Genomic DNA, 22,684 nt, shown 5'->3' on the forward strand with positions numbered 1-22,684 from the left:
CACAGGTTGTGCTCGCTCTCTCACACACACACACTCACACACAGACACACACAATCACACACATACACTCACACACTCTCACACACACTCTCACACAGGCATACACCTGTGCATATGCAGACACACACACTCACACACCAACACACTCACACAAACATACACTCACACGCACATACACATGTACACACACTCACGCACTTGAAAACAGACACACACAAACACACACATATTCACACAGGCATACAGAGGTGTACACACAGACACACAGAGGCACACACATGCACACAGACACACACTCTCACACTCACACATACACACACTCAGACACACCCACTCACAAAGGCATACACATCTTCATACATAGAGACACACTCGCACACGCTGACACACAGAGGCATTCATACACAGACATGCACACTCAGACATACACACACGCAGACACACTCCCGCAGTCACGAACTTGCACACTCAGACACACTCACACAGACACAAACACACACTCACACAGGCATATGCACATGCACACACATATACATTGACACTCAGACACACTCACACAGACACAAACACACACTCACACAGGCATATGCACATGCACACACATACACATTGACACACAGACACACTCACATTCACCCTCACACATACGTACACACACTAATACACTCAAACTCACACACATACAGTGTCACTCACACACATGCACTCACTCTCACTGTGACACACAGTGACACACTCAGCGCACACTAACACACACACTGTCACTGACACGTTCACACACACTCTGTCACTCACACACATTCACTCTCGCTGTCACTCACACACTTTCACTGTCGCTCACACACTCACTCGCTGTCACACACACACTCACTCTCACTGTCACACACTCACACAACCACTTTCTCACTGTCACACTCACACATGCACTCACACACACTCACTCTCGCGTGGTCACTGGTGGTCACACACTCTCACGGTAACTCACTCACTCACTTGCAGTCACACTGACACTCACACACACTCACTGTCGCTGTCACTCACACACACACTCTCTTGTGGTCACTCACTCTCTCACACACTCACTCTCTTGTGGTCACTCACACTCACACACACTCTCACGGTCCCTCACACACTCTCTCGCAGTCACTGACACTGACACTGACACTCATACACCCACTCTCTCGCGGTCACACACTCACACACACATACTCTCTCACACTCTCATACACACACTCTCTCTCTCATACACACACACTCTCACTGTCTCGCGGCCACTCACACACACACTCTCTCAAGGTCACTCTCACCCCCACACACACTGTCACACACTCTGTCACACACATTCTCTCTCTCACACACTCTCTCACACACACACACACACACACACACACACGCACCCTCTCGCGCCCACTCCGCGCCGCCGCGCGGGGGCGCCGGGGGGCGGGGCGGGGCGGCGCGTGCGCGGGGCGGGGCTCCGGCTATATGAGGCGCGGCCGGCGCTGACGCGGCCTTTTCCGCCCCGCTCCCGCCGCTCTCGGGTCGCTGCGCAGGGACCCGCCGCCGCCCGGCATCCCCCTCCCTCCCCGCCGCCGCCATGATCATCTACCGGGACTGCATCAGCCGTAAGGGCGCGGGGGGGCCAGGCGGGGGGGACCGGGTGCGGGGGACCGGGTGCGGCCTGGCTCCCGGGCCTGGGCCTGGGCCTGGGCCGGGGCCTGGGACCTGGCGGCGCCGCGCATGTGCGGGGAGGGGGAGGAGGTTCTATTCGCTCTCGGGCTCCTACAGCGTCCTGGGAAGGAACCTAGCCCAAGGAAAAGGCACTTCCCGAACGAGGACAGGCCGAGAGAGCTGCGGCGGTTCAGCCTGGAGAAGAGAAGGCTTCGAGGAGACCTTATAGCGACCTTCCAGCGCCAGAAGGGGCTACAAGAAAGCTGGGGAGGGACTGTTCACAAAGGCTTGTGGGGATAGGACGGGGAAGAATGCCTATAAGCTTGAAGAGGGAAGATTTAGGTTGGACATTAGGAAGAAATTCTTCGCAGTGTGGCAGTGCCACGGGTTGCCCAAGGAAATTGTGGGTGTCCCCTCTCTGGAAGTGTTCACGGCCAGGTTGGATGGGGCTTTGAGCAGCCTGATCCAGCAGATGTCCCTGCCCATGGCAGGGGACTTGGAGCTGGATTATTGTTAAGGTTCCTTCCAACTCAGACCAGGCTGTGATTCTGTGAAAAAGACTCCTTGCCTTTGGAATTAAGCTTCTGTTTGACTGGTGTGGGGCAGCAGTGCGTGACTGTTGCTTCCTAGGCACTGGGAGCCTCCTTAAAGATATCTGGCCCTTTGGAAGGGGCTGCAGAAAAAGCCATAGGAGAGGCAACTGAGTGAACTGGGGCTGTTCAGTCTGGTGAAAAGGAGGCTGAGGAGACCTTATTGCCCTCTACAATTACCTGAAAGGAGATTGTAGCAAGGTGGATGTTTGGTCTCTTCTCCCAAGTGACAAGCAATACAGCAAGATGGAATGGCCTCAAGTCGTGCCAGGGGAGTTTCTGATTGGACATTAGGAAAATTTCTTCACTGAAAGTGTTGTCAGGCACTGGCAGAGGCTGCCCAGGGGGGGTGGTTGAGTCACCATCCCTGGAGGTATTTAAAAGACAGGTTGATGAGGTTCTCAGGCGTATGATTTAGTATTGTACAGGTAGGGTTGGACTTGATCTCAAAGATCTTTTCCAAGGTAGTGATTTTCCGAGGCAGAAGGTGGGGGAAAGGGAAAGCCCGGGTGAGGCTGTGGGAACAGGCAGAATAGAAGGAAGCAGAGCTGTGAGGGCAGGCAAAGGGTGGCAGCTGACACTGCCTCTGTGTCTTTTTCCCTGCAGAGGATGAGATGTTCTCAGACATCTACAAGATCCAGGAAGTGGCGAACGGCCTGTGCCTGGAAGTGGAGGGGAAGGTGAGTGTTCCACCTACACCAGGGGAGGGTGTAAGGGGAGACGAGTGCTGTTGTGGGGACTTGGGGCCACTCAGCTGCTGCGGGCATGGATGTGGGGCCCAGGCTACTGCATGGGGGAGGCCCCAGGGTTTGGGGAGAGGGGGGCTGGCTTCCTGGGGGTGGGGAGATGCTAGTATCTGGGGCTGGGGCAGGGCCAGTGGTTTAATGGAGCTATAGTCAGGCACCGGGAGAGGAGGTCAGCCTAAGAAATCTGTGCTTGGGCTGCAGTCACATTCCTTACACTTAACTGTGGCTCTGGAATCATGCCCTCCTGTCAGTTCATAGATGCATAAGAGTGATAGTGTTAAGGTTCTTGCAGAGCCGTTAAGTTTTTTGATGTCTCTAAATCTAGATGGTCACCAGGACAGAGGGTCAAATTGATGACTCTCTAATTGGTGGCAATGCCTCTGCTGAAGGTCCTGAGGGAGAGGGAACAGAAGCCACGGTCATAACTGGTGTTGATATAGTAATAAATCACCACCTTCAGGAAACCAGCTTCACAAAAGAATCCTACAAGAAGTACATCAAGGACTACATGAAAGCGTAAGTGTTGGTAGGATTTTACTTTAAATGGGGTTGCATAATTATGTCATTCAGACCTTAAACACAGGGTTGAACTTTATTCCTAGTTGGTGTTAGTTCTGATACAGGTCCCAGACTGAACTTCAATAATGTCTTGGCAAAACTGGAATGTAATGCATTGATACTGGAATATCTAAGTTTATCTTGGCTGAAGTAGAGGACCTGGTCATGTGTTCTGGATATTATTTGTAGCCTTGTTGTTTTCTTTTGGATTTCTTGGTCATTGATTCATGTGGGAGGGATTGGGGCAGTAAAGAAACCTCCAGGAAGCTTTCCTAACTTGCCAGTTCAAGTGTCTGTAACCAGTGTCTGTGAACAGAACTTTTGCTAATTCAAGCAGGATTTAACTTGCTTATGGTGCTCAGTGGGTTAATATTAAAATGAAAACATTTTCTGTGATACTGATGGATAATACTCTTGGTGCTGTGGAAATGGCTTGCTAATTTTTGTCTGCCACTGGCCTTGAAGTAAAATGAACTTGATACAAGCAGGGGGCACTGTTCTGATAATTAAATAGCAAAGCTAAGTTAAAATTGGGGTGTTTGAGGGGGTGAGGGAGAAACAGAGCAAAGTGAAACAGTTTGACTGGTAGTAACTCTGCTGTAGAGGGATGCTGCACATTGAAGTTACTGGGCTAGAACATGTTGTCAGAGCTTGCTTTTTTTGTTCCTTTCAGAATCAAAGCCAGACTTGAGGAACACAAGCCAGAGAGAGTAAAGCCCTTCATGACAGGGGCTGCAGAACAAATCAAACACATCCTTGCGAACTTCAAAAACTACCAGGTAATAAAGCTTGCATCTCTTTACCGCAATATTGCAGTGATACAAGCTGTGATGGGTTCATCTGCTGAACAAGCTGTTGAGAGTTTTGAGGGCTCCTGTTGTGAAGACATCGTACTTGCCCTTCTCTGAGAGTCCTAGTGGCTCTGAGAGCCAGGGAGGAGCAATGGACTCCTCCGTGTTTTGGCATCTCACTTTGCCTTGCAACACTTGTAGTTAGCTACATTTGTAGCTATCACCGTTTAGTACTGGAGTTAGACTGGAAAGTGTGTGGGGGGGTCTCTTTGACCCCTGCTGTATTTTACTCTTCTATTCATTGCACCGTTGTAAAGTCATGTACCAAAACAGAGAAGCTGGAGAAAGCAGAATTCCTGCAGATGGTCAGGGTGGCCTTTAAACTGAGCTTGGAGATGTTATAGCTTTCTTGCATAAAAAGGGACTTTCTCCTGGTAGTAGCTCATTAATTGTCTCAGTAACACATTTCTCTGAAGTTCTTTGTAGGAGAGAACATGAACCCAGATGGTATGGTGGCTCTCCTGGATTTCCGTGAGGATGGTGTGACCCCATATATGATTTTCTTTAAGGACGGCTTAGAAATTGAGAAATGTGTAAGTACTGACCGACTACAAGATTAGCTCTTTCAGTCCATTGCTCGTTCTGTTCTCTCCCTATTAAAGCTGAACAGTAGCTGCCAGTTTGAAAACTTTAAGCTTATATAAGTAGAGCCTAATAGCTGCTTGGTATTGTACGACTCGGCTGAAACTTTGCTTGTGTAGTTTTCAGTTATACTAAAAGGGGGCATAGTTTTACTGCAGTGATTCATGGTGACTTAATGCCCAAGAAATGCAGAAAGAATTTCCTTGGTGAGATGTGTGTAATTGGTAATGATTTAGATCTATTAGATTAAAGACAATGTAATGGATGACTTCTTTGAATCGCTCTTGTGGGGGTTAATTCTGAAGTGCTTTACATGGTCATGCTCCATCTTTCACTTAATCTGATGCCCTTATTTTATTATGCAAGAATTGCCTGATTAAATATTGCCCTAAATTTGGGAGCACTGTAATACTTGACTGAGTTCTCAGCCTTATTCTAGCTGGAAACTCGCAGCTCAAGCAGCTCCTGTGGTCTTTACCTAGTCTGTGTTGGAGTGGGGTTGCAACAAAACAGTATTTGGATACCAACACTTGCATTTTTTATTGGGTTTTTTTGAGTGCCATGGAATTTCCTGCAGACTAGCAGTGTAGGATCATCAGTTGCTTGCCCAGTCATTGCAGATTTATGAAGTCTGTTTATAGCCAGCTAAATTTATCTCTAGAGCCTCTTACGAGCAGGCTCTCTGGTCTGCAAGTCATGTTGAGATGAACCAACTAGTGTGGAGCAGTGGCACAGCTAAAGGAACGCTTGTGTTGGCCAAAGCAGATGCAGCACCTCCCGCAGGTTGGCTGTAGGGCGGTGGCTGTCCTGAGCCCTAGGATGCTGGGAAGGTGCTACCCCTGAGCAAAGATGTCTGCATGGTCTTTGCTTGGACAGACGCTTTGAATGTGTAATTCAGGTAACTCCATCCTCTTCAAGATGGTGTAAAGAGTAGCAAGTTGTTCCAGCTTCTTGGTACGGCCTTTGTGAGACAGTATTTGCATTGTAAGTTTCAGTGCTTGCTTAGGACATGCTCTTATTTGAGAGGAAATCTGAAACTTTGTGTCCAGCAGAAACATGTGAGAATCCCGTCTGGCTTGCTGGGCAGCTGATGCCAGCTGCTCTGCAGGATCTAGAAATGCTCAGCATCCTCTGATAGACCATGAGCATGTGTCCTGTTGCTCTCTGGTTTGCACTACGATGCAAAATTAACTTCCTTTCGCTTTCTGCCTGCCTTCCTGTGGTGGCTCAGATTGAATTGAGGAGTACACAAACAAGATATAGAAACTTACCCAGACTGTCATGACCTTGAACTAACACTTGCTACTCTTGTTTCAGTAACAAATCAAACAGTATGGTTTTGGATCACCTGTCTTCATTGCTGGCTGCTGTTTCTTCTTCATCGGCACACCACCAGGAATTGGCTATGTCTAACAACTGGACTGATGTCATCTTGAGCTTCATTCACTTCTTTTGACCCTGATTTGGAGTGGAGGCATTGTTTTAAAAAAATGATAAAAATCAAACATCTGTCATGTAGGTTGTCTAAAATAAAACTCATTTAAACCCATTCTAGGTGATGCTTTTTGGTCTAGTGTGTTTCTTGCAGGAGAGGTTGCAGCAAGATGTTTGAGGATTTGGTGCTGTCAGTAATAGAGCCTGGTCCCAGCGCACTGCAACTTCACTCCAGCCAGACATCATGCAGTTTCTGCCTGTGGCACTGGCGTGCAAGAGCAGGCTGAAGGGAATAAGGCAAAGCTTAAGAAGTGACATCGTAGTGGAGTGGACCATCATCCTCCATGATTGCACAGACATCTTTCTCTGGAAGATACCAAAATTAATTAAAATAATCCAACAGAAGGAATATGTGCTGCTCGAGCTTAGTGCTGGCTGAGCTGCTGTGTTAGACAAGGATGCTTACACCTACAGCTGAGGACAGATTTGACTTCAGGATGAAGGCAGGAGGGTGGATGGAGCACTAGTCCAACACCAGCACTCTGAGCACAGGTAGTGAGAACATTATGGGGGAGGTGGGATTGCTATGTTTTTCAGCACAGCCTGGCTGCTCTGTTTGACAGCTGTTGAAGAGCAGGTTAACTAGAACTTGGTCAGGTTATGGGGTGTGGGGTTTTCCTGTATTTGCCCTCTCCTTGGGGAGAGAAATGCTGTGATGGCCTAGCCCTGCCCTAGGCTTACTACAAAGGTGGTGCAAGTCTGGCCTTGAGAGTGGACTGGGTATTTATCTCTTGTGTTCCTGCTGTGTTCCTTGTTGGGGGAAATGCATCTGTTTGACAGACCTGGAGCAAATTGCCATTGCTTCTCTGGTTCTTGCTGAGATGCAACACTAATGGGTTCCTTGCGCTTTCTACCTGCCTGGCCTGCTGGCAGTCTAGATTGAATAAAGGAGCACAAACACCTTCACAGAGCCCCAGCTGTGGCAAGGAGGTCTCTGTTGCTGCTGCTGACATGGCTGCATCCCTGCCAGGGATGTTGCATTGGGCTGCAAGTCACTAAGTGCTAGAGGAGACTGAGGTGCCTGAAACCACCCACTTGCTGTTGATCTGTAATGCCTCAGGGCTCTACTTCAGCAGTTCTGGCGCCTTTGCTGTCTGGTGTCAGGTTCTGACCACTGGTGCCTGAGGGCTGAGGTGGAGGTAGATGTCTGCTGGGACAAGATAGAAGCAACAACGGGCTGGGAGGTGTGAGATACTGCCTGTGGAGGTGGGAGCAGAGCCTGCCCCAGTTATCTTGTCTGCTTTAAACACCCTGTTTTAGTTTTGTGGGAACTTAATTTGCATACGTATTTAGCTTTCCCAAGAAAGAATCCTGGGCCAGCTGCACTTCTGGCTGAGGTACAGCTTTGGTGTAATCTGAGCAATGTAAATTGATGCTCCTCTGCCTTCATCCAATGGGCTGAAAGGCAGGGAGGCCTAAATAAAGTTGCTGTGAGCCAGTTGTCCCCCTCCTTGGAGAGAATTTGTTTAATGGAGCCAGGTGAGGATGTTATTTTATCCTTCCCATTGCATCTTTGTTAAAAACTGGGAGCCGTACAGGAAAGGGAGGGTAAGCACTTGGGGTAGCTTGAGACATGTGCTTCTTGGTATGGACAGTGCGTGTGTTGCTGTGCAGCCCCTAAAATCCCCAGCTTCCCACTTCCAGTGAGTTGAAGTGTTTAAAACTGAGTGGAGCTGGAATGTAGGAGTGAAAACAAGAGCTCTTCCCTCTGCCTGGCTGGTTGTGCTGAGGCTGGGAACCCTGGGCACAAACCTGGAGCATGTTGCTGTGTGGCAGCTGTGTACAAGTGATGAGATGCTGCTTAAAAGCACGATGAGCCTTGCAGGGGGGTTGGATGGCTTAGGGCAAATTGTGTGCCATCTTGTACGCACTCCAGGCTAACTAGGATATTTAATTGCCTAACTAGTGGCTTACACACACCTATCAATTTCTTGTGCTCCTCTGCATGGTGGAGCCTCTGATGGCGGATTCCCCCTTCAGCCTGAAGCAAGAAAGTGTCAGTTCAGAGGCTCTTGAGATGCAGAGTTTAGTTCTGTTCATCTCCCCAACAAGCTGCAAGAGAAGTGGTTTTGCTGTAGGCTGTATCGCGCTTCCCAAAAATACATTGCAGCCATTATTTTCTCAGGGGAAAGGACAAGTCTTGCTGCTCTGTGATGTTAAACTTGCAGTGCGCCAGGGAGAAGAGGTTAAACTCCACTTGATGGCAGGGAAGGACCATGTTGGTGATAAGCAGCTACCTCAGCTGTGCTGCTGTGGTAGCTGCCTGCAGTGGAGAGGGACTGAGGGAAAGTCAGGATCCTTGGGAGTTGCAACATGCTGTGAAGTGGGAGGCCCCTGGCTGGTGAACACCGTCGTCAACAGTCCGTGATGCGGTTGGTGTATTTCCTCATAACCCAGTTGTTCTTCTGGCCCTGTTTTGTTTCAAGCTGCTGGTTTTTGGGGACTATAAAGCTGAAGTGATTTGAGGAGGGAAGGCTTCACACAGCTGTAGCACTGCATCCTCAGAGCTACCAAACTGATAACAATCCCCCGTCATAACAAATTACCCCGGTGCTGCTTACAGCCCAAACAGAAGGACAGCTTTAAAACCTGTTCCCATCTTGTTTTAAAACATACTTATCAGGCTTGTGCCTCACATTCCTGGGAAGGTATTTTCCGTGGCTGGAAGGGCTGTGGAGCTGGGCAGGATCCAAATAGCTTTTCATCTGAGCCTTCCTGAGTGTGCTAAGCAGTGGGCAGAACCCTTTCCTCTGCCTGGTCAGGATCTCAGCCCCACAAAGGGCAGGAAGCTGCTCCTGCACCCACCCCGAGACAGCTGGGAACGGGGAGGAAAGCTGGTTGCTTATAAAGAGGAGGTGCGGGGAAAACCTCCTCCCTATTTAGTTTTGTACTTTTGTGGCATAGAGAGTGATGTCTTGGGACAGGAAGGGGGCAGCTATAGTGCTGGGCATGTGTCCTATGGTCCCCTTGATCTTTTGCCCTCTTGTCCTGCTGTTGCCCCCAAATGCCTGCTTTTTGTCTCACAGTTCTGCTCCCCGAGGTGGGTCTTACTGTGTCTACAAAACCCCTGTCTTTTTCCCTCTTAAAGCAGTGTCTCCAGCCCACAGCCTGTGCAGGGGTTCAGCCAAGTGCTGGCAAAACATCCCACCTCCCATGGGCCACTGGCCATGCTGTTAACATCCAGCCACTGCTACAGCAGTTCAGCGCTCCTTGGCCGCCGGCTTTGAGGAGAAAGGATGCAGGTTTGGAGTTGTTCATGCAGTGGAAAGAACATCTGGTGTGATGGGATTGCTGCTGGTGGAGCCGTCAGGAGCCGGAAAACCCTCATTGCTCCAGTCTTAGGTACACAGCTGAGCCAGCCTGGCTCCATCCCTTGGTTTTCCCCACTCAGCATGAGCAGGGGGTGGGTGCTGGAGCCCACGTGGGCGATGGTTCTGGAGCCTTGTGCCGCCCTCGGCACCAGGAGGGAGAATCTGCTAAGGGAGCATTCTAAATGAGTGGATGTAGGGAACAAGGTTGGGTTGAGTGGTTTTGGGTTTTTTCTTTTTTACATGGTTAAAGCTCAAGGCCAGGAGGGACTTACCGTAAGCTTAGGACATGGTTATTGTTGGAAAAGTAAAATTAGATCATTTTTTTAAAAATATATAGAAAAAAAAGTAAAAAGCTGCAACTTGCAGAGTCTCTGAGCTGGCTCAGGCCAGCCTGGGGCAGTCCTGGTGGTGGTTTCAGTGACAGCCTCCTAGGGAGGATGCTTTTATTGAACAGCAATAGTATCTGCATTGAGATACCTCTGGTTTCTTCCACACTGCTGCTGGCTTGGAGCAGGTAAGATGCCTTCCTCTGCTCCCAAGGACCTTCTGCTCTGCAGCTACTTCCCTGGGATGCGGCTGCTGTTGTAAACTAAGATGTTTTGCCCTGCAGCAGCCAGCAAGTAAATCTCCACATCACCGCTAGCCCGCAGCAGGAGAGCAGCAGTTAAACGCTGTGTTCAGTTAGCTTGGAGATAAATGTCCTGGGGGGAGGAAAAAAACCCTAGCCAAGTCTGAAAATGCTTGCCATAAACAGCCCAAAATCCATTGCCAGGAGTGCAGCTGTGGTGGTTTGTGGTGCCTGTGCCTTGGCTGGGTTTTGGTTGAAACTGCAACTGGAAGCTGTTGTGTAAAGATCACAGCCAAGTGACTGTGGCCAGGGCTGGAGGCCTGGGAGCTGGTTTTGGTGCCAGCAAATACTGGTAACCCTTGGAGAGTCATGAAAGAGCATGGCAGGATGTTTTTGGGTTGCTTGTAGCTGCTGGGAGTTTTGAGCCATGGAAGCTGCTTCTTCACCTTCCACTTCTGGCAGAAAAGAGTCAAAACACCCTTATGCTGATGCTAGGAGGCTTTTTTAGACTATTTCGGTGATGCCAACCTCACCAATGAGGCAGAGGCGGACTGTCGTGAGAAAAATGATGAGCAGTCCTTTCTCCACAGCTCTCTTGTTATCCTGGGAACTAACAGATTGGGTTCACCTCCCTGTCTGTGACCAGAGATGGCATTTTGGAGAGCAACCTCTTTCCTTGCACTTTCAGCAAGGTTCAGGCAAACCAGCAGCCCTGCCAAAACTATGCAGCTGTTTGATTTTTATAAGGAATGTCCAAAAAATTTACTAACTAGAGAGGATTTAACAATTAATTTCCCAAATTCTTTGTAATAGAGTAGTTGAGAAAAGGCCACGTAGAGCTGACTCCTGCCTCCCTGCTCCTTATGGATTCTCAGCTAGGAAAACCCCGCAGTTGCCTCAGGAATAGTCTGGTTCAAGTGCTGAGGTTCATCTCCCCTGCCTCCATCTGTGTCTGCATCTGAGCTGGGCACCCTCAGCCCCTCCAGCTGAGGCAGGGAGGAGGTTTCCTCTGCCTTCTGCAGCCATAAAATGCCTGCAGCTGCTGGCATTCGGCCAAGCTGCCCATCAAAAGGTGTTTAAAGGGGTTGGCGTAGCCCTTCCCCCCTCGGCTTTGACTGTTCTGGCCCGATGGCCACTTCCTGGCAGCACATCTGACCAGTTCACCAGTCGTGGTTGGGGCCGAGTGCTTTGACCCCCGTGAACCCACCAGATTTTTAAGCTGAACGGACAAGTGTTCATTCCCCCCTCGCTTACTGCGGCCCAGACAGCTTTGGGAAGAACGCACAAGAGGAAAATCCTGAGAGTGCCTGGGCTGGTGGGATCCCACGTGGATGTAGTTCTCACTGCTTGCAGCTGCCCCTATCGCTGGAGTATAAATAGCCTCTTCCCAGGGCTGGGTTGGCTGCGTGGTGGAGGGAGGATTTTCTGGAATCTACACTGGCTCCTATGTGAGCCTCTGTAGGGAAAAATCCAAACCTTAAATCAGTCATGTGAAGCGCAGGGTAGGTTGGTCTCATTTCCCTCCCCGAGTGCCATCACAATGTTGGGGACAGCTGAACGGGTACAGGCACAGACCCGGGCTGAGGAAGGACCCCATTGTTTCCTTTGCTGCTTTTAGTCAGAGCTTCGCCTTTGCCTCTTCCAGTGGCGCTGGGTACTTGCTTATCTGTCTCGCAGCTGCTCAAAGCCTCCCCTGCCTCCTGGAGGTGCTCAAGCCCCTGTGGAAATCCCACTTCCAAGAATGAGCACCAGAGGTAAAACTGGTTAATGGAGAGGAAGTGAAAAGAAAAACTTGTTCCCTTCCATTCAAGACGAATACTGCAGTTTCCCCCTTTTCCCACTTATTTGCTTCTAATTGCAGATTCACCAGCTATAAATGCCCAACCCCCCATGTGAGCAGAAGGCCCCTCTCACTGGCTGCTGTTCTCCAAGGGGAACATTTTGGCTGAGGTGCTCCTAAGACCGGTACCAAGCAGCTCTTGTGCTGAGATTTGCTGAGCTGGGCAGAACAGGGTTGCCGCAAGTTCAGTTGCTGATGCTTGAATCAAAATGATGCTCAATAGCACCTGCATTTGCTGTCCCCTCTGACTTATGGGTGCCTAGAGCTCTCCATCCAAAGATATTTACTAATTCCCTATCCCAAAATGCAATGAACTCTGAAATTCTTGCTTTTTATGAGAGCTGAACGTGGAAGAGTTTGCCCTACTTGAGCCAGACGGGAGATGTGAACCTTTAGGGCACCTGCTGTAGCACTGGGTACTGAGCTCTTCTGGAAAGGGTCTTGTTTGATCTTTTCTCTTGGAGCTTGTCATCCTTGTGCAAATAATTAAACACTGCCAGACAACGTCTGACCTCCCAGCCTCAGAGCCACATACAGTCTTTGTCAGGAGAGCCAAGAAAGAGTCCATCGGTCCTTTCACCAGTGTGAGAAACAGAACCACAGAATGATAGGGATTGGGAGAACCCTCTGGAGATCCCTCAGTCTGACCTACTGTCCCACGCTGGGTTCAAATTCACCTCTCTTCCCACGCAGAAGCAGCAGCCTCCAGGCTCACACCATTCCCATCTCATTGGCACAGGGATGTCTCTACTGGGGATCTCTATCTGGATCTCTGCTGCTTTGCATCAGCTCAGGCCTGTGCCTGTACCAACTGGCCTTACGGAGTTACACAGTTCTTGATGACTCCAAGAACTGGTCATCTGGGAAAAGTGATGCTAAAGAACAGGCACACTCTTTAATCTCATTTAATTATAGTTGGTGCATTGATAGTTCTGCTTGTGCCAATGGGACCGGCTTATGGACCACTGTTCCAACCACTGATAGTCAAGAACATCTGCATGAGCAGAGTTCAGCAGAGACAGCAGCACATGGGAAGAGCAGCAGGGAATCAGTGTTCATCACTGCTGTGAGTTCAGAGTTTAAATTAATCCATATGTGGGGGCTGGGGAATCAGACTTGAACACCTACGAGCCTCCTCCTCCTCTCTTGCGGCAGATGGCGATCCTGTGAACAGCACTTGCATAAAGTCCCCTTGCGAAACAAGCAGAGCAGAGAGTTTTTGCTGCTTCGTATGTGCTGGATCCTGATGAAGTTACCCCAAATGCTAAAATATTATCACAGGGCACATAGTGACAGGATGAGCAGCAATGGTTTTAAATTGGAAGGGGGAAGATTTAGATTAGACATTAGCAAGAAATCCATCACTCTGAGAGTGTTGAGGCACCGGCACAGGTTGCCCAGGGAAGTTGTGGCTGCCCCATCCCTGGAGGTGTTCAAGGCCAGGTTGGATGGGGCCTTGGGCAGTCTGATCTGGTGGGAGGTGTCCCTGCCCATGGCAGTGGGATTGGAACTGGGTGATCTTTAAGGTATCTTCCAACCCAAACCATTCTATGATTCTACGATTGTCACAGCTTCACATAAAGACAGACCAGCCCTGCAGTACCTTAAGTTACTGCAGAAGGGAGAACACAGGGTCCATCGCAGTGTGTCTGCCCTGCTGCTTCTGCCTGGAGGGTGGTTTGTGCTGCAGGAGCCTGTGGCTTGGCTGCAGGCTGGATGATGACCTGCAAATGGCACCTAAGAGCTCCACCTCCATCTTTCCTGAGCATTCCCCACCAGACAAGAGACGGCAGCGTCCTTGAATGCACAGCACAGGTCTTGATGTGAGCACAGGAGAGCCTTACACCCTCTTGGTTAGCACCTTGCAGGCACATTGTGCCCTTCTCTCATGGCAGATGGATTTAGTGGCTGCAACTGGGGCTAAAATTCCAGTTGCACACTAACAAGCTAGAAAGCCTTCAAAATCATGCCGGAAGCAGGAAAGAAAAAAAAAAAAGCTTCACAAGCTGCCTGTCTTCTAGATTGTCCACTTGGTGTCTTTTCTTAGTTTATCCTGCTGTATCACTTCCCAGCTGCTTTTTGAAATAGTTTCCTCATTGTCCCGTTCCTCTTTTACCTTGAAAACTGATGCTGTTAAAGAGAAGCGAAACAGGGCACCTTGGCTTTCCTCAACCTTTTGGTTGAAAACTCCACAGCTCGTTTCTTTCTCATACTGTCTACATTTTTAACGATGCCCATAGAAGTATTTTTTTGTAAAAAAACATGAAACCCATAAAAATGCCATGCTCCGTATGCTTCCCATTACCTCCAAGTAGAGAACACTTCCCCTGCCCAAAGGCAGCCTGCAGATCAATAAATACCTGCTTTACTTAGACCTTCTGGCATTTCATGCTGACTGATGATGTCCCTCTCAACTGAAGACAAATTGAGAAGCAGCAAACTCACATAAAACCAAAAATACAAGCACTTCAAAGTACTTCCCTGCTAAGCTAATCCTGCTGGGGATCCCACTAAAGGTAACCTTTCCCCCCTGAAACAGCACAGTCATTTTTACCTGTGGCAATGAATGACAACACTACTATGGGGGGGTTGGAACTGAATGATCTTTAAGGTCCCTTCCAACTCAAACCATTCAGGGCAGCCTGATCCAGTGGGACATCCCTGCTCATGGCACGGGGGTTGGAACTAGATGATCTTTAAGGTCCCTTCCAACCCAAACTATTCTATGATTCTAAATAAGCATTGCATGCTGTTCCCCTACATGGTTTTAGAAGATTCTGTGAGGTGCAACACAAGGGAGAAGCTAACACGGACTTTCTGGGCATCTTAGCTGCTCAAACAGGACACAAATCCCACAGAGAAGCCCAGCTCATGAAAAGCAGGAGTTCTCATCCTACATGGCTGTGAATGCGAGTCTCCAGAAGGCTCCAACAGCATGAGGAGGACAGCAATGTGTGCAGGCTCTGGCTGTTGCTGGGAGCACATCATGTCATAGCAAAGACACCAAGGCTGACTTCCTGGGTTCCTCTCAGCATCCTCACGTGTCTCCCAGCACCATTAGCAAGCTGGGTCCTGCTCGTAGAATCATAGAATCACCACGTTGGAAAGGACCCACTGGATCTTTGAGTCCAACCATTCCTAACACTCCCTTAAACCATGTCCCTAAGCACTTCATGCACCCGTTCCTTAAACACCACCAGGGAAGGCGACTCGACCACCTCCCTGGGCAGTCTGTTCCAGTGCCCGGTGACTCTTTCCGTGAAGAATTTTTTTCTGATATCCAGCCTGAACCTCCCCTGGTGCATCTTGAGGCCATTCCCCCTTGTCCTGTCCCCTGTCACTTGGGAGAAGAGGCCAGCTCCCTCCTCTCCACAACCTCCCTTCAGGTAGTTGTAGAGAGTAATAAGGTCTCCCCTCAGCCTCCTCTTCTCCAGGCTAAACAACCCCAGCTCTCTCAGCTGCTCCTCATAAGACTTGTTCTCCAGCCCTCTCACCAGCTTCATTGCTCTTCTTCAACTCTTCATTGCTCTGCTTGTAGAGCCTGAGGAGATAGGAGTCAATGTCAATATTTGTGAAAGCACACACACATATCCCTGAACGTCATCTGCTCTTCAAAAACTCTCAGCAGTCCACCTCCTAGGAACTGGATACTTCATACCCCAGGAAGCAGAGCTGCAGCGGGAAATGCGTCTCTAAAGAGATACCTACAAACAATTCCAAAAAAATGAATTGATCAAAATTAAAATGTGTGACTGATGCATAAGGGGTCCGAGTGGCTTTACAAACCTCAAGACATCTGGCCAAACTTTTCATTGCTTCCAAGTGGACCAATAACAGAACGTTTGCTTTTCACGCGGGCCTATTATTTCATGAGTGCCTGCAGAAGTGATGTGCACATCTGAAGGACCTGAGGAAATGTGAAAGTTGTGCTATAAAGCTTCACCTTCTGCTTCATTTACAACTACACTAATGCGGCTTTTCCCACTGTTATCTTTGCTCTTTTCTAAACATAAAAGTTTTGAGAATATAATTAAACAATTTCATCCTATCACTGTCCCTGCTCCGTCTCCAAAAAGATGCTGAATAGACAACCCTTGCAATGTGCATTTCAAAAATGGGAGAACAGGCACAGATACATTAAGCAATCTTCTCCGAAATACAGAGAAACCCAGTGGAAAAGCCAGCAATAAAAAATGTGATTGGAAAAAACCCTTCACACCTACACTAAATCAATCACAACATATGTTCAGGCAGTAATGGAGAACACTGCATGGTACAAATTAAAATAATGCTTTTATTGATATGCTTAAACATAAATCTTAGGTGACTTCATAAAAAACAACAACAACAAAAAGGAAAAATCTACTCCTTGATGTACCTGATAGACAGACAATACCTTTTTCTGTTCTCAATAATCACCTGGAGGGGATTGTTGTCTTCTCTCTCACCTGCGTATCAAACAGCCTTTGCTTTACAGGTTTTTAACTGTGTCGATTTGTTCCCATGGAGTCGAAGGACTGTGGTAAGCACCGTAGTTGTGGCTGGTTTTCCTAAAGACTGATCCCAGAAGGAGCATCATGTCTCTTCCATCCAAACACTGCATGAAGGGTTATGTTCCTTTGCAGCCTTCCAGAAGCCCTGATACATCCCAGCAGAAGTGAGGGTATTAACCTGAGTCTAGTGGGATGCAAAGTTACGGGTTCCTCCAGGACACGTTTTCCTTCAAAGTCACTGAAGGTTGGAAAAGCCACAACGATACCAAGAAAAAGTAAGATCAGAACTCAAAAGACTTCTGACAACAATAAATCCAACACAACTTTATTCTGTAAATATTTTGTCCCTCTAAAAAGACAAAATACTTATAGAAAGATAGAAGAAATATTCCTTAGAGAAAAAAATGAAGCTACGGAAGACTACCAACTGCTTTGACTTAAGCTGAACCTTGCTCAGTCCTGCCTGTAAATCCACCATAGTTCCCTCCTTGCAATCACTCTAATTCTCTCAGGCTTCTTAAATGCTTTCGTTAATCACTCTTGTCTTCTGCTTGGTAGTGTCTGTATTCGGGCTTCAGCTCCCATGTGTTCTTGTGGGTCCCCTTCACGTTGTAGATGCCTATGTCTCTTAAAATTTCTTTTAAGTATATCTGAAAGGAGATAGAAATTCGGATTATACAGGCAGAGAATAACCACGGTTCCTACACAACATCTCACAGTCTGCTCAATCACATCAACTTGGTTCATAAAAACATCCTGGCGGACAGCAAGGTTGGCTGATTGATATGATACTAAACTCGTGTGATAATGACTCTGTGGTAGACTTCAACCCCCAGCCACCAAGAGGGATTAGAGCATTGTGCGTGTAACACCCAGAACCAACCCCAGGGATGCAGCAGGAAGCACCCAAGCTCCAGAGGTGACAGCCCCGGGGCAGTCTGTGCAGCCCTGCCTGGGTGCGGAGGGACAGGTACTGGCCAGATGGATGCTCCACGGGCTGTTGAAATGAAGCTCCCAGCACCTCTGGGAAGGTGACACGGGGGTTACTGCAGACCTACAGCAGGAGCACCCACCCACAGACGAGACAGATGCTCCACAGCTTCTGTCTCAAGATCAGGCGCTTGCAAAAGCAAAAGGCTGAGATATGCCCAATGTACCCTGAGTATCAGATGCACAGCTGCTCTAAAAATCTCTGCACTGTTACGTTTCTCACACTACCACGGAGAAATGGGGATGTGTCCAGGCTTTCTGCCTGAGGGTTTGCTGCCACCACAGACAGTGAGCTCTGCGAGTGGCTGCTATGCACGAAGGGCTCCCTGGGGCGGTGGGGTGCAGCCACCGTGTAAGTCTGTACACCACTGTCAGCTCACACATCTTTCTCCAGCTGGAATTTCTCCATTTGAGCTGAAAGCTCTTGGCTTTTTGGCTTGCTTGGGTTGGGATTATCTTGAAACAACTTGCCTTATTCAGACCCCATCAAACCTCTGAGTTGTTGATTTTTGTGCCATTTTGCAAAGCTTTAAGCATTTTATTATGGCCTCATTTTTAGAGGAGAGCTGAGTAGGTACCAGAGAATTTTCTACTACATTCAAATATTAAGACTAGGAAGAGAAATGAAAAGAAAACCAAGCAAAGCTATGATACTATAGCCTTTGACAGAAACCAGCTCACTAACATCACCCTCCTTTACTCTTTATAATAAACATCCATAATTTCTTTCATTTTTTAAAGAGCCGTTTGTCTGCTTGTTTATTTAAATATTAATCAGGACTGACTTGAGTGGATTGCCATGGCAACTGCAGACCACAGTTGAAGAATCCCCACGTTAAATTCATTATTGCTTCAGCATGAGCAATTTAATCCTCTTTGAGTGCATATACTGAACTGGAGTTACTGGAACCCTTGTGTTTTCTCTATCTATAGCTCCACTAAGTGAAAATATCAACATATTCCTAAATCACCAAAAAATGCAAATATTTGTTGATGACAAGAAAAAAAGAAAAGCCAATTGCCCAGTCTCTTTCTTACACTCTCCCCATTTTTTGCTAAATGGAAAAGTTGGGGGAAAAAAAAAGATGTTCTCAGTTAGTAAAAAATAAGTCTCTTTTACCGGTCGTTACTCTCTCTCTTCATGTGCATATACAAATGCACAAAGCAGAAAAAATCCAGATCCCACACTCCTAACAATAGTTCATTTGGATGCACGTAGCAGAATTACTCTAAAAAATGTATCTCGAAGCAATGAGAGGTGTTTGTCCAACAAGTAAGAAAGAGGAACTTAACAGACTGTGCATACAAACTGGTTTCTTAGGGTCTTTTCTTCGAGCAGAGCACAGGAGCTGTGAGCAAGGAGCTCATTTTGCACGGTGGGGATGGCTCTCAGAGGGACACACGATGCAAATCCCAGCAGGTGGCAGCAGGAGATCAATAGACATCTCTTAGCGCACCTTTCAGCTCCCATTTACTGTGGAGATGCTGTCTGTATTTGAGAGTCCGGTACCTTGGACAAATGTACTCACTACAGCATCAGTCAGTGAGCAAACGTTTTTGTACGATAACATTGCTGTTCCGCAGTACATTTTTTAAAAGGTGATAAAAGCAGGTGAAAAAGTAATTTCTACACGGGTACATGTGGGTGGGTGCACCTGCACAGCCACTGCCCTGCCTGCAATCCTTGTGAATGCACACAGGGTAGCTTTTCAGCTTGACAGACATGTCAGAAGATGGTAGAGTGGGTGTTAGAAAGACTCAGATTCAAGGTTAAATTCCGCTCTAGACCACACGCACAGGTAATGAGAATCAGAAAAAAAAAATATAATCGCAGTAAGTCCCACGAAGTACACCCATTTGCAGTTCCTGGGCTGAGAGACCTAGTGTGCATCCGGGAAGGTGGGTCACAAGGCATGAAGATGCTGCAGGGCTCAGGCAGAACGAAACCACTACGGCTGCACGGCCCACAGCTCCCAGCAGCTTGGCGCTGTCTGATGGCAGTATCGTTGGGTGACATTTCACACTGTGTGAAGCAGTTTTCATCTCTCATTACTTGCTCACGCCTCCAAACCACCCACCCAGTTAAATACACGTTACTTTTAATTTCAGCTAGTTTTCAAACCTAATTCCCCAGGCAGTCCTGCTTCCCTCTGGACAAAACTTCCAAGAGTTTTGATTCAATAGAGTAACAAAGCAGAACGAAATCAACATGAACTGAATAGCAAACTAATGTCTGTGCCACACGGGCACTTCAAGCTGGGACTGTGAACTGCAGCAACTTAGGATCTGAAACACGTTCCTATCTGCCACCTCTACTGTGGGGGAAACAAGCAGCAGTGCTTTTAGGGAGGGCAGCTGAGAGCAGTAACCCCTCAAAAATCACTCTGCGTGCACAGACAATGCTGAACTGTTGGAGCTTTTAGACAATTACAAATCAGAGATAATCCCACTGTACCGTACTGCACTTGAGAGCAAGGGATTCAGTATGTTTTTATACCTATAATTCTAGCACAGAAGCTAATCTGTAGGTAATCCATCTGTATACTTAAGGCATACACTGCTCTGTTACACCTTCCCCCATGTTTTTTTTTCTGTAAAAAGTGGAATGTTATTACAGAATTATGGAACAAAAATTTCTGAGAGAGGCGTTAACTTCCAAGCTCTGAAAACCGCTCTGAAAACCATTCTGAAACTCGGGGCGGTGGGGGGGAAACCCCACCATATTTAGGATAATCATTACTTAAAGCTGAAATAAAAAAACCAACTGTAAACAAACTACCCCGTTTTGAAAAAATACAGTTCATATTAAACCATTGGTTCCATACTGGTTCCATTCTTCACAAATATTTGATGGCTTATGTAAAAGTGTATCAGGCTCTCAGCCACAGAGTCCAAATCTAGAATTACTGCAGTATTTCCAGGGAGCATTCAGTATTCACATCTGGGTAGGTGGCAACAGATTTGCCTATTAACGCAAACTGTTATTTTTCATTAAAAAAGAAAACAAATCCTGTTTTTCCCAATATAGGGGTAGTTTGTATTCACAATAGACTTGTTTTGTGATTTCATTATTGCAAAATAAAGATGGCAGCAATTTCCCATGTAACACACAACATTCAGTAGCAAGGGTTTAATTCACTATTTACATTTACCATTACATAAGAAAAATACTGTTATTTATTACTTCGCTAAGAAAGATGTTAATTCCCTTAGATAAACGTGTTTTAATTATTATTAGCCAGTGATGTAAGCATCTAGAATTTCATTTTAACAGGAGCCGAGGAGGCAGCAGCAGCAGCATTTTTTATCTTGCGTCTGAAAATAACCTCAACATTAAGATACTCAGAGGAGAAACTGCACACCCAGACAATCTTAGACACTATGACAGAAAATAAAGCAGTGAACACTCAGCAGAGATTAATTAGCAGCAAACCTCTGTACAGCACAGGGAAAGCGTGACCATTCACCTGTTGGCATTTTACTTTTTTTTGTCAGGTATAGCTGCTCTGTGAACAATAAACTCACAGTGGGCATTAGGAACAGGTACTTTATTTTCAGAAAAAAAAGAAAAGTTGCACACCAGAGGCTGAAGTCTGCAGTACCAGGGATGCTTACACACTGAGCAAACACCAGCTGAGCAGCAGGGACCAAGGGACAGTATTTTCAAATGGAAATGGATGCTGTAGCAACTCCCTATAGAAGCTTTTGATGGGAATCCAGATGGGAAATAAGGATAGCTTTAGATGAGGGGTAGATGACGTACTGACAGACAGTTCTGAATCTATCACTCTACTGGCTACTCAGTCAATGAAGAAAGGTATCAGGAAGAGGATTTTGGTCATTTATTTTCTCAGGATATTCAGATCTGAGGAAGCTGATGGACACTGACACACATGGCAAAACTCCAGCTGGGAATGAACACGAAATGCCTAACTCTCACACACAACTCAAAACTGAGACCGCACAGCCCGCTTAGGGGAAGAGGGTTTAAATGGTTTGATTAATCTCAGGAGCCCTACAGGACTTTTAGCCATCAGTAGAGACTAAAACCAGAAATGCAGATGCAAAGATATAGCCCAAATAATAACATGTGATGTTGGGTCAAATTAGTCTACAATTTCCTTTTAAGATATCTGTATATACAATAACTGAAAAACAAAGGCTATATTTGCTGAGATGGAAGTACCCAGCACAGATCTACTATGCTATGGACAAACATATTCAGAAACATATGATGACAGCAGAGATATGCAGACAGACATAGAAATTCATCAAAAATGTAATATAAGTATTCAAGTGAGGTATTTTGCTCTATACATCTAATCTAATGACCACTCTACACATCTAATCCTCAGGGCAGTGACTAAGAAAAAAATTGGATTCATCTTGCCTGACTTTTGGTGCTTAATGAAGAAACTTGTGTCAGAAGCACAGCTTTTTCCAGGCTCCTTTGAGCTGATGCAGACAGACAGGTACATTCAAGAGGAAGAAAACTTTTGTTCTCCCACAGCTTAAGTGGGAGTTGTGGGTAAGTATTTCTAGCTGAAGTCACACTAGACAGGATAAATCTGCACCTACTTATGTTCAAAGAGGTTGATATAGTGACTGTCACACTTTATCTCTAAACCCTTAAAATTTTCTTGCCACTCTCCCTCTGTATCTTCCTTCTATTCCTTCCTCCTTCTCAGCTCCCATCATCCACACACCTTCTCTGTCACACAGATAAAGAGTTGACTCATTAGATAAATGAATGGAATAGAAAACATTACCCAACTAGTTTCTTCCAAGGGCCCAGAATACCAAGAACCTATATGTATGTGATTCGGGTAACATCTTTGTGCAGCTTCTTAGCCAAATGGATTGTGCACCTTATACAAATCCTCCGATAGAGATCCACTTAATTATAAATGTGAAGTGAGCTAAACGAGCAGGCATCTCCACCTTTTCCCTTGTTTTACAGAGCAATAATTTTTGCCATAATCCAGCTGTCACT

The 22,684-nt window shown here is 47.1% G+C and overlaps 2 protein-coding genes and 2 non-coding genes across 5 annotated transcripts in view; 3 read left to right on the forward strand and 1 right to left on the reverse strand.

Annotated features, from left to right (window-relative positions):
• Positions 1-1,465: 1,465 nt before the first annotated feature.
• Positions 1,466-6,544, forward strand: TPT1 (tumor protein, translationally-controlled 1). The gene is made up of 6 exons (XM_054061264.1): positions 1,466-1,622; positions 2,865-2,938; positions 3,330-3,520; positions 4,236-4,341; positions 4,830-4,946; positions 6,313-6,544. The coding sequence occupies exons 1-6, from the start codon at positions 1,595-1,597 to the stop codon at positions 6,313-6,315; spliced, it is 519 nt and encodes a 172-aa protein (XP_053917239.1). The 5' UTR covers positions 1,466-1,594; the 3' UTR covers positions 6,316-6,544.
• LOC128851035 (small nucleolar RNA SNORA31) lies at positions 6,118-6,247 on the forward strand. Its single transcript, XR_008448324.1, has one exon. It is a non-coding gene; the product is annotated as a small nucleolar RNA SNORA31 (small nucleolar RNA).
• Positions 6,545-7,252: 708 nt separating the features above from the next.
• Positions 7,253-7,388, forward strand: LOC128851036 (small nucleolar RNA SNORA31). Its single transcript, XR_008448325.1, has one exon. It is a non-coding gene; the product is annotated as a small nucleolar RNA SNORA31 (small nucleolar RNA).
• Positions 7,389-16,484: 9,096 nt separating this feature from the next.
• The window catches only part of GTF2F2 (general transcription factor IIF subunit 2), a 91,981-nt gene continuing 85,781 nt past the window's right edge, over positions 16,485-22,684 (reverse strand). For both annotated transcript variants that reach the window (XM_054061236.1, XM_054061226.1), the window contains one exon: positions 16,485-17,351. In XM_054061236.1, the coding sequence (XP_053917211.1) occupies positions 17,232-17,351 (120 nt within the window). In that variant the 3' untranslated portion in view covers positions 16,485-17,231. The remainder of the gene's footprint in view (positions 17,352-22,684) is intronic.

Source organism: Cuculus canorus, chromosome 1 (genome assembly GCF_017976375.1).
Source record: "Cuculus canorus isolate bCucCan1 chromosome 1, bCucCan1.pri, whole genome shotgun sequence".
In the NCBI taxonomy this organism is placed as follows: Eukaryota; Metazoa; Chordata; class Aves; order Cuculiformes; family Cuculidae; genus Cuculus; species Cuculus canorus.

Excerpts from the sequence above, each read along its gene's own strand:
- TPT1 (XM_054061264.1), top strand. The coding sequence starts at position 1,595 with ATGATCATCTACCGGGACTGCATCAGCC. Across the intron at positions 2,939-3,329 it reads GCCTGGAAGTGGAGGGGAAG|ATGGTCACCAGGACAGAGGG; the intron begins GTGAGTGTTCCA and ends CTCTAAATCTAG. Across the intron at positions 3,521-4,235 it reads ATCAAGGACTACATGAAAGC|AATCAAAGCCAGACTTGAGG; the intron begins GTAAGTGTTGGT and ends TGTTCCTTTCAG.